General features: G+C 41.1%; 2 protein-coding genes across 4 annotated transcripts in view; one reads left to right on the top strand and one right to left on the bottom strand.

Annotated features, from left to right (window-relative positions):
• Window positions 1-8639, bottom strand: part of ARHGDIB (Rho GDP dissociation inhibitor beta) — a 20190-nt gene extending 11551 nt beyond the window's left edge. The window contains exon 1 of the mRNA XM_032855063.1: window positions 8514-8639. The gene's annotated coding sequence lies outside the window, so the exon portion shown is untranslated. The remainder of the gene's footprint in view (window positions 1-8513) is intronic.
• The window catches only part of PDE6H (phosphodiesterase 6H), a 24258-nt gene continuing 13153 nt past the window's right edge, over window positions 6725-17829 (top strand). Inside the window, exon 1 of one of the 3 annotated variants that reach the window (XM_032855068.1) lies at window positions 6725-7005. Coding sequence is in view for 1 of the 3 variants with exons in the window: in XM_032855064.1 (XP_032710955.1) it covers window positions 14228-14259 (32 nt within the window). In the remaining 2 variants the exon portion in view is untranslated. Of the gene's footprint in view, window positions 7006-14180; window positions 14260-17829 lie in introns of those variants that run through there. The other 2 variants (XM_032855064.1, XM_032855066.1) reach the window with 2 other exon arrangements.

Genomic DNA, 17829 nt, shown 5'->3' on the forward strand with positions numbered 1-17829 from the left:
CTAGGTTCTGTGCTTCTCTTGAATCTCCCATAACTGAATAGTTTAGGCATTTTATAAACCCTCATGGTTTGGCTTATTTGTCTCTGTATCTAAAGATCTTCTGTTCCTTTGAAATGACATAAAAATAACAAAAGACTCTTTAAATTCCTTCAGACAAAATGGGAAGGGTTAACCTGTCTTTATTCTACTTTTATCTATCACTGATCTCCCTTTTCTGGTCCCCTTCCCTTTTGGTATCTCCCTCTCCCTGCCAGAAGACTAGTGATTTTATGCTCTAAGTCCTCACCCTGGCATACCCTGGAGTCTGTCTTCTTCTCTCATTATCTACATTTACTTGCTATATCTTAAAATCTTGAGGGGAGATTCTAATAAAATGATTCACACTTAATTGTTAGTGACTGAATAATGGGTTTAAAAATTACTCATTTTAGGCCATGTATAGTCAGAGATTTTCAGAGCAGAAAGAAACCATAGAGGTGCGATATTCCAACCCATTATGGAATCATCGAGAAAACTGAAACTCAGAGGTTAAGAGAAATGCCCAAATTTTCATATCTGGATGAATTGCAGTGTCTTAATAAAGAGGAAGAAGTCTCTACTGAAAGAATTTCAGGACTGTGGCTTGTAGCAATGGAGCTATTTGGGGAAACATGGGAGGTATTTGGACAAGGAGATAATTTCCTGATTTCCTGTAGTCCTCCCTCAAGAGTGTCCTCCCTGCCTTTGGTTAAAGACTACATTGTTCCTAAGTGGCACAACTCTAGACAATATCTAGCACATCTCATCTTCAGTGACTCTGCAAACCTCTGTCAAGTCCCCCAGGGGGTGAAGCTATCTCTGGCCAAAATCAGCTGTGGTTTTGAGTTTCAAAGTCTCCATCACTGGCATCAGAAAGAAAAATAATTTGGAAGTAAAGTCAAACAAAAACAATTTTAACAGAAAAAGAAGGAAAAAACAGAGAGTAAAAAGAAATGATATCTCTTGGCTCATCAATCCTCTTCTAACAAAATAACAAGCCAAACACCATGAGCTTGATCAAGTCTGCAAATAGCATTGCAATGCCCAGGTCCACTTCCTGTGCAGGAAGGAAGCATGCAGGTTTGTTCCTATGGCAACTCTTGTCTCAGCAGAAAACTCAACACCATTCATAACTGAGCCTCTCAAGAACAGCATAATAAACATCATGACCAGCTCAACTCATATTCCAAACAACACTCAGGGAAAGTGAATGAACTGGTTGGAAAAATAATGAAGAAATAATGAAGAATGCAGTGGGTTGTGGGTAGCTTGAGGACAATCATTAAGGGGCAGATGAAGAGCAGCCAGATGAGATTAGTCAGAAGAGAGAGGTTCTCCTTTGGTGACACCCAGGAATCTGACCAGATACCCAGAGTGGACATCACACAACATACATGTGGACAGGGATGCCTGAGTGACTCAGTCAGTTAAGTGTCTGACTCTTGGTTTTGGCTCAGATTATGATGTCAGGATCCTGGGATGGAGCCTTACATCTGGCTCCACGCTCAGTGCAGAATCTTCTTGTCTCTCTCCCTCCTGCTCTCTTCCTCCTCCCACTTCTCTCTCAAATAAATAAATAAAATCTTCAAAAAATACGTGTGAACAGATCATCAGGAAACCTATTTATACATGAGGATGTGTTGACCCTCTTAGGACTCTCTGGAATATATCGCTTGGTTCTAACAAGTCATCTGCTTGAAGTCTGACCATCAGAAGATAACATCACACCCACCCATTACTTAGTTCAAGGTGATTTCCATAACCTGCAGGAAATTGTTATTCTGTACCCTGAAATTTCAATTTTGAAAGGATAGTGAGAGAGAGAGAGGGAGAAAAAGGGAGAGAAAAAGACAAAGACATGATCTAAGGATTCAACAACATCTGTGGGATCATTGGCAAGTCAATTTCTCAGTCATCTAGATCTTGATATGCTTATTAGTAATTCTGAGACTTCTGTCAATTCTAAATTTCCTTGATTCATTAGAAACAGATATATAATAATTGGTTCATACAAATGAAATGTAAGTTTATTTAAAAGACAGGTAAAAGCAGAAGATAACGTGAGATTCTATATAAAATTGTTGCAGTAAAGAGAAGGAAATTCAGGACCACATTAAAATAATTTGATTTAAATATATAGCATATGAAAAAATGATATGAAGCCAAATGACCCCAAACCAGCTCAATCTGGAAAGCAGATTAGAAAAAGATGAAAACATAGTAATACAACAAATAAGGAACCGGAAAAGCAATTCTCAAGGAAAGCTTCTTTAAAGCACAATATTTGGTGAGACCTACTCTTTATAAGGCTCACTGCCTTACCACTTACTGGTATTTAAGTTACTCTCCAAAGTGGAGAAGGAGCTGTGGGATGGACAACCACCATGGTTTGACTGATGATTCTTAATCTTTTTGGAAATTACACGTCTTTTTAAAGATCTGGTGAAAGTCACAATCCTCATAAAAGGAAAAAAAGAATATGCCCATGAGATGCTACATGCAATCCAGAGGCTCATAGACTTTACTAGAGTCCAAGATTAGAAACATGACCTTGAAACTGTGACTTCTTGGAAACATGAAGCAGAGAGTTGACTGTTACAGTGGAAGCTTTCTTCTTTTGGAGGCCTGGCGGCATCAGTGACCCAAACTAGCTTCCAGCCAAGGATCATGTCTATCAAACCCCAAATGCTGGATATGAAAAAGCAGGAGATATCAGGTAACATCTGTATCTGAGAGAATATGAACACCCAGCCTGGCAGAGGAGCAAAGGTGCATAGGGCACAGCTCTTGAGGGAAAGTGTTCTGAGGTCAATCTACCTGATTTTGGATAATTATCTCTTCATTGAACTAGTTCTCACCATGCACAGGTGTTGATTCTGGCTTGGCTACTAGTCAGCTGTCACACCCTGAGCAACTGGTTTACCCACTGTGGTGCTTATTCTCCTTCTCTTGAAGTTTGGGGGTTGGAGCAGACCACCTCTAGGTGCTTTCCCTTTCTAAGTTCTCCATCTGTAGATTCGTTCTGCCCTGCGGACATGCGTCAGCTGAGTTGCACACATTTGATTACCTTATTTCACTTGTGTACAGAAGAGAATTACCCAATCTCTGTTTCATTATCTCAAATTTGTCTGAAGTCCCAAAAGAAACAGCATTTTTAATTTCACAGTTCATCTCTGAGGAACCATGGATTCTGCCAATGCCTCAGCCATCATGGCTTACGGAGTTTGATAATGATTTCCCAAATTATGTGTGTGTTATACATGTGAATATATAAATATACATGTAAACTATGTATATACTGACCATACATATCAGTCTTCTCTCTTTATCCCCTCATTTTACAGTGGGATATGCCTAGGAAAGGGAGAATGGGCATTTTATAGAAATTCCACAACTACCTTCGAGTATCATCCAAAGATGTTATTGATGATGATAATTATAATAGTTATCATACATAACGCTAAATGCTGTCCTGAGGACTAGCTCATCACTCCTCACTACAGCCTCGGGGGCGGGCATGGTCATATGCTCTTCTACAGGTTAGTAAACTGAAGCTCAGATGAGAAGCTTGCGGAAGAAGACCTATGTAAGGGGCAGAATTGCCATCTCCGCCATCTTGTCTGGCTTGCAGGTGCTATGCTCTGTTGCTCCAGCTGTCTTAAGTAAGAAGTAAAAATGAAATTATAGAACCCATTAGTCATCTTGGGAATCTATCCTGAGGGTGCACAGGCAGTAGGAAATGTGCTTCTTTGCAAGACTCTGCAGGCTTTAGCGAGGCAGGGAGGCATCACATAGAGAGGGTTTCAGGGCCACTCTGTCCCGTGTACTCTTGTACAAGTCCCTGAACCTCTCTGCGCTCCAGTTTTGTCCTCTGCAAAATGAAATCATTGCCTTAGAAGGACCTCTGAGGCCTCTTCCTAATTCAATGACTCGAATGCTCCTTTATTTAAAGAAGCCTCTGAAATGAGAAAAGAAAAGAGGAAGTGGAGGTGGGGTTGGGGAGAACCCAGTTCATCTGTGCAGAACATTCTAGCTGGCCTTTTCTCACCTTCCTCTGCAGCTCACCCACCGTTCCACAAAGAGCAGAGGTATTTTGTTTGCTTGGAGGTCATTTTGACATTGGTTTTTTGACACAGTAAAAGTGAAATGGAGACTCAAGAATTATGTGTTGAACAAGGTTAGTGTGCACTCCATCAAGACCCAAAGTACATACTGGTTGCGTGTGTGTGTGTGTGTGTGTGTGTGTGTGCTTACTACTCATTATCTTTATCTCCTGCTTCATGGATGCCTCCACAGATGAATTTTCACAGTGAACCCCTCACACCCTCCTGTTTGCTAGGCAGGCAGGCAGTGTAAGCAGGAGGTGTGCTGAGATAGGAACTTAATCCTCTCAGGCTCAATTAAAATGCCACATTAAATTAGGACAAGTTACTCGTGGCATGACTATGCCATAGCACACAATGGTGGTTTTGCTTGCAAATCCAGTGAAATGTTCAAGATACCGAACTTAAGAATATGCACCAATCTCAGGATAGAGCACCCTCGTCTGGTTCAGTGATGCAGTTCCAAAGAAGCAGAGGGCAAGAACAGGTGAAACTCTTGAGTTTAGATGAAACAGATTACCTGGCTACTTCAAAGAAAGGTGATTTTCAAGGCCTACTAGGATCTGGACTTGGAGTCTGGCGGGCCAGAGATTCACAATGTGGTTCTGCTTTGCCTTATTATAGGACCTAACTAAGCAAATGATCAGCCTCGCCAAGCCCCAGATTTTCCACCAGTAGTATGGAAATAATGATCTCTCTTCATGGGGTTGAAGAGTTGGAGGAAACACATGAAAAGTTCTCAGACGATCCTGGCCAGTAGCAGATGTTCACTAAACTACCCATTCTCTTCCTCTGCTCCCTGCCCTGTGGGATGGTCTGTCCTGTTGCACAGCTTCTGTGAAGTGAGGTAACTGGCTCCCTGGGCACCGAATGCTTTCCCTTGGTGCTGCAGTGTTGACAATGTCCACTCCTTCCATCTTAAAAATAGATTTTGTTTCTTTGAGGAGTACAGAAGACACAAGAAGTTCTGGGAATTGCGAGAACTGTTTATTAACTGAATCAAGCTTAAAATGGGAATATCACTATTATGTTTCTTTAAAAAGCTTCCTCATGAACAACTTAATTTTAGATTCTATTTATTGCTCCCTTTCCTAATTGAAGCCAGAGTTGACTCCGTGAATGACGAGAAATGACAAAAGACAACAGGTGCAGCCAATGGAGAGAATATTCTTTGGCTCTGGAGCAAAATTATGTGGAGACCGATCTCATGTTCCAAAGTTGCTAGGTGATGCTTCTAGATGCACAGGTCATGAATATGAGAGAGAAGACGTGGAGATAACAAAGGGACAGCAAAATATGGAAGTACCAGAAGTAGGGGGATTTCCATCAGAGAAGTGCTGATGCAAGCATTAGAATTCTCTGTCACCCTGTCATGTCCTCTCCCTGCTGACAAGGATACGTCCCACTTTCGCTAAACCTGGGGCTGCAGCTCTAGATAGCGGGCCATGGAGAGCTGGACCATCCCTGAAGGATGGCCGGCATGTCAGAGCCAGTCAAGGATTTGGGTCTGTTTTGCTGCCTGCCTGGTGACTGGGCTTATCTGGGGACTCCAAGTTGATCCCTTGGGACACCAGAAGCTGTCTTGGTTCTGGAGTCCTCTGTGGTTTCTCAGTGTTCCTTAGCAACATGGAGGGTTGGTGCCTCCTGGGCTCCTCAGGGCTGCTCTCTACCCTGTTAGCTCTGTGAAGACCATCTGAAAGAGCAAAGCTGAGTGAGGAGAACCAACTCAGTGCCTGAGAGGATGGTGTCTTGTTAGATAAAATAGACATTAAAATCAATCCAGAGAACGATACACATGACTAGAAGCAGAATTCTTCAACATTTCCCTGGGTGGGAGCAACGAGACATTCTTTCTTCCCGGCACACTCACAGTATACTCTTCTAACCCAGATTTCTATGCAAAAGGAGAGAGAACTCGGTGGCCCCATTCAACCTTGCTGGGTGTCTGCCCTGTGAAATTAACCATGCTGGGTATTTTCACAAATACTTATTTTAAATAATCCTCGATGAAAACTGCAGCAAGGACGCCATTATTAAGCAAAAGACTAGACTGCCATAACTTGAGACAGTCACAGAAATTTTAAATTCAGCATGAAAAGGGGTAAAGACACCATCTATAACCACGGGTGCTGAGAAGAAAGCTCAGGTGAATTTGAACCAGCTCTGGCTGTGGACACCAGAGTGTGACATGGCCCAGAGCGATTGGGGAAGTGCTTACTAAAGGGATAAACGTTGAAGTAGTAGACTGAACATGAGAGCCACCCCTGGGCATGGCCTCTCATCCAGGGCCCTGGACAGCATAACACTGCCTATGAATAAGGACGCCCAGAATGTGGCATTAGAGAAAATCCGCCCCCCGGGACATTTCTTAAAATGTCCTTCTAAGGCATTGTAGTTGTTGGTTCTTTTTTTTTTTTTTTTGGTGACTTTAGTCAAATAATTGAACACTTCTGAGCCTTACTGTCCTCTCAGGATTCAAATTGGAAAGTTTCTACCACCAGGCTTGACATAGAGAAGGTACTCAATGGATGTCAGTTCTTTTTCTTTATCTGCTTTGTTCTAGTCCCTGGGCTGCTAGCTGAAATTTGTACTATATTGTGCTCCCATAAATTGGCCTGGGCTGATCTTCCCGTCAGAATGACTTCGCTGTGGTGACCTTCCACTGACAACAGAACCTCCATGGTGCTCCCAGCCTACTTCCCTAGGGACAAATTCATGCTCTCCAAAACAAGCAAGGACTAAACCCCCATCCCTGGAATGTGCCGGAATGTGTCCATCAGCTTTGGTTCAGCTGGAGCACGGCGATTCCACACGTGCCAGGTCTGAGCATCCTGAATGGAGAAGGAACTCTTCTCTCAGAACTCTCTGCCCATCTCACAAAAGAGTAAGATGATCTTATTACTATGCTTGTGTCACATTTGGATTTGGGAGGGACGTTTTCTTGAACACTTAACAAAACAAAGCGATGGCAAAGATCTGCGATGTCTGCCTGGGCACCGAACTCTGGATTTCCCTTGCTTGAGCATTCCTGCAGGGAGGCTCCAACACACTAATGCAGATTTTGGTGACTCTTGGTTTCCATGTGAAAGGGTGACTATGGGGCGGATCTCTCTGGGAGAGCAGTCTGCCTTCCTGGACCGTGCACGGAAGAACAGCCATGGGTTAATCAGACCCAGGCCACAAGTAACCATAACTAAGTCTAGAGTGTAATAACAGACCAGGTTCATAAAACATGCAGACTGGGGCCGCCTCTAAAGGGAAGAATTTCAGATCATGCCTAAGGCACTTCTAATGGTCGCCAAATTCAGTCCTTGACATTTTGAAGGCTGGCGGTTTAGATATCCTAGCCGGGCTAATTGGATTTTTGTAGAACCTATCTCTTAATAAATTATTTGGTGCCTTCTCTGCTTTTAGTCCTCTTGGATGTAAAGATTTTTTTTTTTTTTTTTAGCAATAACAGGAATGAACTTTCTGCCCATCTGACTGCAGGAATTTACATACATAGATTATTATTTATATTTAAGATATTTATTTATTTGCCAGAGAGGGAGAGACAGAGACAGAACGAGAGAAAAAGCACAAGCAAGGGGAGCAGCAGGCAGAGGGAGAAGCAGGCTCGGGACTCGATCCCAGGACCCGGGGATCATGACCCAAGCCAAAGGCAGATGCTTAACTGACTGAGCCACTCAGGTGCCCCTGACTGTAGGAATTTAATACGTGGTTTTTGTTAGTGATAGAAATTGATTCCACTGTGACAAAGGAGTAAATAACAACATGTTCTACCATTACCTTCCCTTTGATTGTTAAATCCCGTAGTACTCAAAGGAAGGCTTTCATTATGCATTTCTCTTATATCACCAGAAAAATTCTTTAGGGGAAAACAGTTTAATGTTTGACAGCTTTGAGTCTTTATCTTTTTTCCTTTCAATCAGTCTCTTTACATCTACTTAAAAACAGGAAACCACATATCTCCACCCCAGCAGCAACCCTTCATCTACTAGCATGTTCCACACCAGTTTGGGTCCACAGTCTTTTTGCTTCTGAACTTGGCTGGATGCCCACCCCTACCTTGTAGGAAACCCCTCCGGGCACTCCTCAGGAGTTACACTCATGGCCCTTTTCCCACACACTCAGGATCTCATCAACCGAGCTGCTGCAGGGCGCGCCCTCCCCTCCTTCGCTGAGCTCTCTCCCCTGAGTCATTGCTAAGATTCCCTGCTCTGACTTCCCCTTCTCTGCAAACTGCTCTTACCGCCTCCTTAGTACTTTCTTATCGGTTTCAAAGATAATCTAAAAAAATAAATTGGAGAGGGTCGTCGCCTGGTTGAGAGATTGCCTGCATTTGCCTGTGCCCACCTATAGCCTCCCCCACCCCGAGGTATTTCAACTTACATTCAGTGGCTCACGGCTCTCTGGGGTGCCTCTGTCTCTCACTCTGACTTCTGAGTTCTGGCAGTTAGAACAGGAAGGAAGTTAGTGAGGAAAAAAAATGTTTTAAACCTACTAGAAGAGGAAACCCTGGGCTGTCTCAAATCCTGTTCCTTTGCACTGCGTATCTCTTGATCAGTCAACTGAACAGTGTTCTTGTCAAGTAATTGCACAGGTGTGAGCATGACTGCCCGTGTGAGTGTGAACGTGAATATGCGTGAGTGCTTGTGCAAGGGCATCGAGGCCATAGCCTCTGAGCACTGAGGATCATTGTGCAGATATGTTGAAACAAATTAAGTCGTTGCAGTGCATAGCTTAACTGAGGCAAGTAGCCGAAAACCAGCAGCAGTAAATTCGCATGAGCTTTACTTCGTATCACTGACTTCTGTTCCTGTGTGGTCTCTGCCAGCTTTCTTATCGGCCAGATATCTTGAAAGTTTGCTGGCAGCCAATGCAGAGCTCCAAGGAATTATAAATGTTAACTGCATATACTTGGCCCTGAAACAGGTTTTTTGGAGTTTTGTTGGTTATAATTTCAAAATGTAGCTTTGCACTGCAGCACAATCAAATGTTACTTGTAGTTTTCACTACTTTTTTAATTAAAAAAGAAGTAAAGCACTGTTTTCGATTAAACCTAGGAATGAGGAGTACAAAATAGCTTAAGACTTCATTAATTCAGTCTTGTAACACAGAATTTGTGGTAATTTAACAAGTACGAAAACCGACTTCGTACCCTATTTAGGGAAATGGTTTGTGAAGTCATTTAAATGGGAACAAGTTGCAGGTGCCATATTTAAACCCTTTAAAGGAACAAGCAGTTCTTAAGTAGTGCAGCCACATTGATTTCATATACTCCATAGCTGCTGTCAATAAAAAAAAAAGCTTATTTATATGAGCACGTCCATATTTCGTATTTACATTGTTTCGATATGTGTAGAGCTGACTAAGCAAATATAGTTGGAGAAACTAACATTTATTTTGCTGTCATTTGAATGTGCTGCGTCTTGTTCCCTTTATTTCGTAAACTGATGCCACCAAATACATCTTTAGTCATGGGAACTGAAACAGCCGAGAGGATGGTTATTTGGTGGGAGAAAAGAGATGAATCTAGGCAGATAAAAAAAAAAGAAAACAGTATATAATTAAATTTAGCAAAAGTCCTGAAAACCCAATACAGACTTCGTTTGTAAACTTCCTAAAATGCTAAGATAGAAGATAGCCTTTGAATGCATCTGGCCATATTTTAAATCAAAGCAAACACTAATTCACATGGGAGAGAGTAAATTTTGTAACCTGGTGCTCCCAAGAGGGGATGCATTTCTTCTCTCAATAACATTCGTGGAGCACCTTTATTTTTTCAGCTACTGTTCTAGGCGCCAGCGAAACAGCAGTAGACTACAAAACTCTCTGCTCTCTTGTGGCAGTTATGTTCTAGGGGGGACAATGAAAAAATAACATAGGTAAAAATAAATTATTTAGAACAAAGAGGATTTAAAAATTGGGAATGGTAGATTCATAGCCCACATTCCACTCCCCATTTCCCATGCTATTAGGGAAGATGTCACTCGTCAAACAAGGCTTTTTTTTTTTTTCTCCTGTCAAGCCCAACGTGTCTCCACAATTTTTCTCAATGCACTGCATTGGGCACGGACATTGGAAGGAAAGTGTCTGTAACATCACTAGGTATGTGTGCAGTATGTGTGTATTTATTGGGGGAGGAGAGAGCATTCATAACTTCCAGCAAAGGAGTCCATGACCTCGAAAGGATTAAGAATTGCTCATTGAAAGTCTCTTCTTAATGATACAGTCATGGGCTTTTCATAAGTTGGATGACAACTACCATGTTTTCCTAAAGTACTTCCTGACATCACAGTCAGGCAGGGACGCCCTGAAATTCCCATTTCTCATTTTTCCTCCATTACTATTCACTGTGCACCTGTATTTATCAGCGGAGGAAACAGACGAAGAGACTCTTTGAAGAGACCCATGAGGGGAGACACTATGCTTCCAGCCCATGCTGACAAAGATGTGTTATGTACCCAGACTCCCTTCCCCATATTTAAGCTTCTTCAGATGCAGGACAATGCCTGTCACGGCAGCAAGGAAGCTCTTACTCCAAGGACCTTAGTCCTGTGCTGCCAAATGAAATCAACAGAACTTGGAAACCTACGTGAGAGTTTCCGGAACAATCATCAAAACTCTGAAATATTTTCCAGTTTTTCTTTGTTGTTACAAGCCTACGACTGAAAGTTAAATTCTGGACAACTCTTCCATGGGGCGGTGCCTTTACCATGAACCTCAAAAAATGAGAAAAGACTGGGGCCGACTGTTAACACTTCCCCTTTTCGCACAGACGTATTTCTTTGAGGCTCCAAGTTGAGACAACAAATTCTCAGAGAAGACTTTCCACCCTGAAAGCTGTCCATTCTGAAATGTGTCCACCAGGCACCAAAAGCAGGCTGGGGGTGGGGAGTGGGGAGCTATAGTTAGACAGATGTCCTGGCTCTGTGTCTTCCCATCAGTGTATCCCTGGGCCATGGTTTTTTTTCTTGGAGCCTCAGTTTGCCCATCTGTAAAAGAGGCCTATCAACCTTCAGCATCGCTGGAAGGGTTGGAAATGATGTATGAGAAAGTGTCCAGCAGGGTGCTCAATACTCAGTAAATGATCGAGGCTGAGAAAATCATCACCATCATCAATTCCACAGGACATTCTGATGCTTATTACTGCAGACCACATATGAAATTGACTAAGAGCGAGTCATTTTCATCTAAGTGCTTTCAATCAGCCTACACACATCTCAAATACATATATACCTTAAATATTACCTTCTTCTTCTTTTTTAAGATTTTATTTATTTTACAGGGAGAGAGCAAGCACAGGCAGGGAGAGCAGCAAGCAGAGTGAGAGGGAGAAGCAGGCTCCTTGCAGAGCAGAGAGCCTGATGCGGGGCTCCATCCCAGGACCCTGGGATCATGTCCTGAGCCAAAAAGAGATGCTTAGCCAAACGAGCCACCCAGGCACCTACCTTCTTCTTCTTTCCAGCATTGATCCAGGACAAGCATGTTATATTTTTTTCTGAGCTAGAGCGTGCGCTACTTGTACAATATAATTTAGGACTTTAGTAGGCACTGCTTTGTGTTATGTGATTATTTTCTGAATAGTAGAGTTATTCCTCCATCCAAATATAAAATGTGTGAGGAAAGGGCCGTGTCTTATTTGTCTTATATTCCTTGGAGCAGCTAGCATGATACTTGGCTGAATAATGCAAGAAATTGAGGAAAGTTCTCAAGTAGATATGTATCTGTCTAAATAAGATAGAAATGACTACATTCTGCACCCCCATTCCATCTCTTTCTTCTGGTTAGTATGTTGCCTTGGGGAAGAACGAATGGAATATGAGTATAGTCATGTATCCATAGGAGTCACTGAGACCAATTTTTCTGTGTCATATGTAAGAAAGGAATCTATATCATATATATATGATAAATGTAGTTCAATATGTCATATATATGTATATATGTAAATATATGTAATATGTAATATGTAAATATATGTAATATGTAATAGTACATATGTTTTACAATTACAATAATTACATAATCTGTAAATATGTATACATTTACATATATATATACATATATATACATATATATACATATATATATGACATATTGAACTACACTCTGACGGGGTTCGTGGTCTTGGCATAAAGGTTCATTTCCAAATTCAACAAGCCCTTAAGAATTCTCACCCAGCTATATTCCAGGACCTGTGCACAAGGTCAGAGATAAACCCACTTTTAAGGCACAGTCCTAGACCTCATGTTGCTACCAATGTAATGAAGAAGACAGAAATAAACAAATTAAATTTTTTGTGTGTGCTTAGGAAAAGAAATGTATGGGAGGTATCAAGAGAAGTTAGTAAGGACATCAAGAAAGGCTTCTTGGAGGAAGCGATTCCAACTCTAAGTCTACAAAGGAGAGTAGACAGTTGGCTACTTGACATGGGAAGGGTTGGAGGTGGAGGAGAATGCATTTGAGGAAAGGGAAAGCATAAGTGAAGGCATGGCGTCCTACAATGGTGTGGTGTGTGCAGGGAATTATAAAGGAGCAGCTCGAGGTTGCTGGACTTCAAAGTGAACATTAGATAAGGATGATAAATGTGTCTGCGCAGGACAGGCACAGGGTCCTCATCACAGCCGACCTCTCATGCTATGCAAATAAGGAACTTGATTTTGATCCTGTCAGCGATGGAGAGCCATTGAAAGTAAAGGAGACACATGAAGAGTTTTGTGTTTTACTCTATAGGGTACTCTGGTAGCTGTGTTGATGGGTTTGATGGGCACAAAATCAGTTTGCAGACTGTTCGGCCTGAACTAGAGCAGCATTCATAGTAGGGATAGACAGAGGGGGTCAGCTCTAAAAAATACTCAGGTGAAGTTGGCATGACTTGGTGATTGGAGGGATGTGAAGGATGAGGACAGGGAGGAGGGAGGACTTAACAGATTTCTGCAAGAATGACAGGATCCGTGGTGGTATCACCAACTGATTTGGAAAATACGAAAGAAAAGACAGATGTCTCAGGGGAGGTTATGACTCGAGTTTGGACATGTTGAGTTTGAAAACAATCATGCCATTTCTAGGAGGTGATTTTTGACAGACAGAAAGATATATAATCCTGAATTTCAACTCTAAACTACTGATTCATCGGGTTATGGATAGTAGTTTCAACCAGGTTTCCCAAAGTGTGGTCTGTGGCTCCGCAGATGGAATTCACAAAGGAATTTGTTAGAAATGCAAATTATCAGGACAGCGCTAGACCCATGCTATCAGAATCTCTAGGGCCAGAGTCAGGAATCTGCTTTAAAACACTCTGCAGGTAAGTTGTGACATTTGAGAAACACTGTCTTAAACCACATAAATGGATGAGACCACCCCAAGAAAGTATAAAAAGAGAAGTTGCTGACATCTAGGAAAATCCCATCTTATGCAAGCTCTACTTTCAAATATAACCTGTTGATTATTTCTCACCTCCTCCTCTGCTAGCAGCCTAGCCCTACCATCACCATGCCTTCAGATACTTTTAGAACAGGCTCTGAATGTTTTCCACTTTTGTAATAGCTTCATGCTTTATTCTCCTCAGAGTAACCAGAGTAAGAAGCACACTCGTGACCAGAACATTCCTTCCATCTGAAACTTCTAGGGACCTTTTAGCCATCTACAATAAAATGGAAGCATTTGCCATGGTATGCAGGTGGGCTTATTATGGTAATCAACCTCTAAGATGGCCCCAATGATCCTGCTATCAACCCTGATCAGATTGTATCAGGCTTGGTCTGTGGGACCAATAGAGCACGGCAGAAGTGATGCTATGTCAGTTCTGAGATTATGTTATAAAACACATCATGCCTTCTCTCTTGATCTCTTGGATCAGCGGTTCTGAGGAAAGCTAGGTGTCATGTCATAGGGACACTAACGTGACGTATGAGTGACAATGCAGCGTGGTCTACATGGTGAGAAATGAGGATTTCTGCTAACAGCTGTGCAAGTGAGCTATGTAAGAAGTGAACCCTCCCACCAGTCCCAGCAGCCTGGCTGTCGCCTCATGAAGGACGGACCAGGAACCACCTGGCTTCACTACTCCTGAACAGACCCTCAGAGACCGTGGGATATAACAGATGTTAACTTTTATGAGCTGCCAAATTTTGAGGTAATTTTTATGTTATTCGATAACTGGTGCCCCTTGCACCACTCCAGACTCCTCTCCCTTCTCTTTTGTTCTCTGTCCCCTGCTAATCCTTACAGGAGAAGTAGGTTCCCATTTCAGCAGGTGTTGTCTCTACAGGAATGCTCTCCTCCTGGAGAGCCATACTTGATTCATTTCCTCATTGTGGCTTTAATTTGTGTTTCCCTAATGGAGGATTATGGAAAACATCTATTTATGTCCTTATTGCCATCTGTATATTCTCTTACAGTGAAATGTTTATTTGTATTTTTGGCCCATTTTCTAACTGGCATGTTTGCCTTTTGAATATTGAGTTTTGAGAGTTCTTTGTATATTCTAGAGGCAAATCCCTTGTTGGGTGTGTAATTTGCAAATATTTGCTCCCAGCATATTATTGTTCTCTTTATTCTCTTAACAGGGTTTTTCGGAGTGAAAGTTTTAATTTTGATGAGGTCAAATATATCAGATTTCCCTGTTAAGTAATTTTGCTGGCAAGTCTAAGACATCTTTGCTTAGTCCTGAAGAACTTAGGCCCTGAAGATTTTCTCCTAGTTTTTTCCCCTAAATCTTTATAGATTTAATTTGCACCTTTAAGTCTGTGATACACATTAAGCTAGTTTTCTCAATGTGTGGTAGTTAGGTGTGGAATTTATGTACATAAAGTGTGAGGTGTAAGATTCACTTTTTTTTGTCTTGTTTTGTTTTGTTTTATTTCTGATGTCCATGGACAAAATGTCAATGCTCAGCCTCATTTGTCCAGAATTTAGATGTTCATTCTCCAGCACCATTTGTCAAACAGGCTGTCCCCCTTTCAGTTCATTGCTTTTGCACCTTTGTCACAAGTTAACTGGGCATATTTTGTGGATCTACACTTGGGTTCCTTACTTTGTTTCACTGATCTGTGTGTCTATTACTCAGTCCATACCATACTGTTTTGACTACCATAGTTATGTAGTAAGCTTTAACATTAGGAAGAGTGATTCCCTCTCACCCTACTTTTTTCTTTTTCAATATTTGTTTTGGCCATGCATTTTAGAATAAACTTTTCTATGTCTATAGAAAACCTTGCTGGAATTTTGATAGGAATTGTAATAAATATGGATCAATTTAGTGAGAATTGGTATCTTTACTATGTTGAGTGTTCTAATCCATAAGCATGGTGTGTTTTTTCAACTATTTAGGTCTGCTTTGATTTCTTTTAAATTAGATTTTGTAGGGCGCCTGGGTGGCTGTCAGTTCAGTGTCTGCCTTCAGCTCAGGTCATGATCCCAGGGTTCGGGGATTGAGTCCCGCATCAGGCTCCTTGCTCAATGGGGAGCCTGCTTCTTACTTTGCCTGCTGCTCTCCCTGCTCGTGCTTACTCACTCTCTCTTTTAAAAATGTTTTTAGGGGCACCTGGGTGGCTCAGTGGGTTAAGCCTCTGCCTTTGGCTCAGGTCATGATCCCAGGGTCCTGGAATCGAGACCCGCATTGGGCTCTCTGCTCAGCAGGGAGCCTACTTCCCCCTCTTTCCCTGCCTGCTTCTCTGCCTACTTGTGAAGTATCTCTCTCTCTGTCAAATAAATAAATAAAATCATAAAATGTTTTTAGAAAATTAGAATTTATAGTTTTTAATCATACAAGTCTTGTGCATGCTTTGTTAGATTTACACCTAAGTATTTCATTTTCTTTAGAGCAATTGTGAATGATGTTACTTTTTAAGTTTTAGTTTTCATTTATTCATTGTTATGTACAAATGCAATTGATTTTTCTGTATTAGTTTAATATACTTCAACCTTGCTGAACTCAGTTATTAGTTATAGTATAGTTTTAAAATGAAGATTCCTTAAGTATTTTTTTATGTAGATAATCATGTCATCTGTAAATAGAAGTGGCTTCATTTCTCATTTCCAAATTATATGCTTTCTATTTTCTTCATGCCTGATTGCATTGGCCAGAACTTTCAGTACCGTGTTGAATAAGACTGATGAGAGCACACATCCTTGGCTTGTCCCTGACCTTAGAGAAAAAGCATTCAGTCTTTTACAATTAAGTATGAAGTAAACTGTAGGGTTTTTTTATTTATTTGGTTGGCTGATTTATTTTGAAGATTTTTTTTAGTTCAGTTTTATTTCTAGTTTGCTGAGAGTTATCATAAATGGGCACTGGTTTTTGCAAAATGCATTTTCTGTGCATTTCTATATCAATTGATATGGTTATATGATTTTTCTTCTTTAGGCTGTTGATATAGTGCATTATGTTAGTTCATTAGGCTTTAAATAGTCTTGCATACATGGAATTAATCTCACTTGATCATGGTGTATTATTATTTTTGTACATTCCTGTATTTGATTTGCTATTATTTCATTAAGCATAAGGATTTTTACATCTAGGGACACCTGAGTGGCTCAGTTGTTAAGCCTCTGCCTTTGGCTCAGGTCATGTCCTCAGGGTCCCCGCATCAGGCTGCCTGTTCAGTGGGAAGCCTGTTTCTTCCTCTCCCGTTCCCCGCTGCCTGTGTTCCCTCTCTTGCTGTCTCTGTCAAATAAATAAAGAAAATCTTTAAAAAAAAGGATTTTTACATCTAAATTTATGAGAGATTGATCAGTATTTTTCCTTTTTATTGTCTTTGGTTTTAGTGTTAAAAAATTTTGTGAGGGTAAAACTGGCTTAATGAAATGAGTTTAGTACTGTTCCTACTTCCCTATTTTCTGAAAGGAAGTATTGTATTTTTAATTAATAAGTTATTTTTTTCAAGATTAACAATGTTCTGGAAAAGGCATAAATATTATTGGATATTAGGAGAAGATGGGGGAGACCCTTGTACCTTCCTTCTTCACATTTAGGGGGTTCCTCTCTGGGGTCCACTGTGTATTCATCAGAGTGGGAATCCTGGTCTAGGAGAATCTGAATGTAGAGGAAATGTGTCTCTGATGTGTGTCTTCCTACTCAAAGGTATTTTAAGAAGCACTAAAGAAGGATTAGAGATTAGTGTTTGTGTAAGGAGCTTATAGGACAGCTAAAATTTTGATTACTTTCTAATTACTTAGTGCCTGCCCTTTAACTCTCTGTATGTGATTAATAATACTTTCCCATCTGTCAGAAAGTATCAAGAACCAAGGATTATAGAACTATGAATTTTTAGAAGCATTTTTATGATATTTCGTTCTTAAATTTGCATACAGTAAAAATCCTTGGAGTTACAGATCCCCCACTACAATCATGACACCAAATAATTCCACCACCCTTTAAAATCCCTCGTCTTGTCCCTTTACAAGCAGTCGACTTCTCTCAATCCCTGGCCACCAACGATTAGTTCTCCAACCTCATAGATTTTCCTTTTTGGAATGTCATTAATTAAATCAGATACCATTAGAGACTTTCAACTCTGGATTCTTTCACTTAGTAAAATGTGCTTCCTATTCATTGATGTCATCACATATACCAATAATTCTTTTTCTTTTCCCAGCAATGTTTCTGCTGGCTTTATTTCTTATGCCTCTGAAATCTTGGAGTGTCCAGGGCAACCAAAGGTCATCCACAGGCATTTCTTGATCATCTATCACCTCGTTCAGA

This window comes from Lontra canadensis, unplaced genomic scaffold (assembly GCF_010015895.1).
Source record: "Lontra canadensis isolate GAN:19392208 unplaced genomic scaffold, GSC_riverotter_1.0 scaffold9, whole genome shotgun sequence".
In the NCBI taxonomy this organism is placed as follows: domain Eukaryota; kingdom Metazoa; phylum Chordata; class Mammalia; order Carnivora; family Mustelidae; genus Lontra; species Lontra canadensis.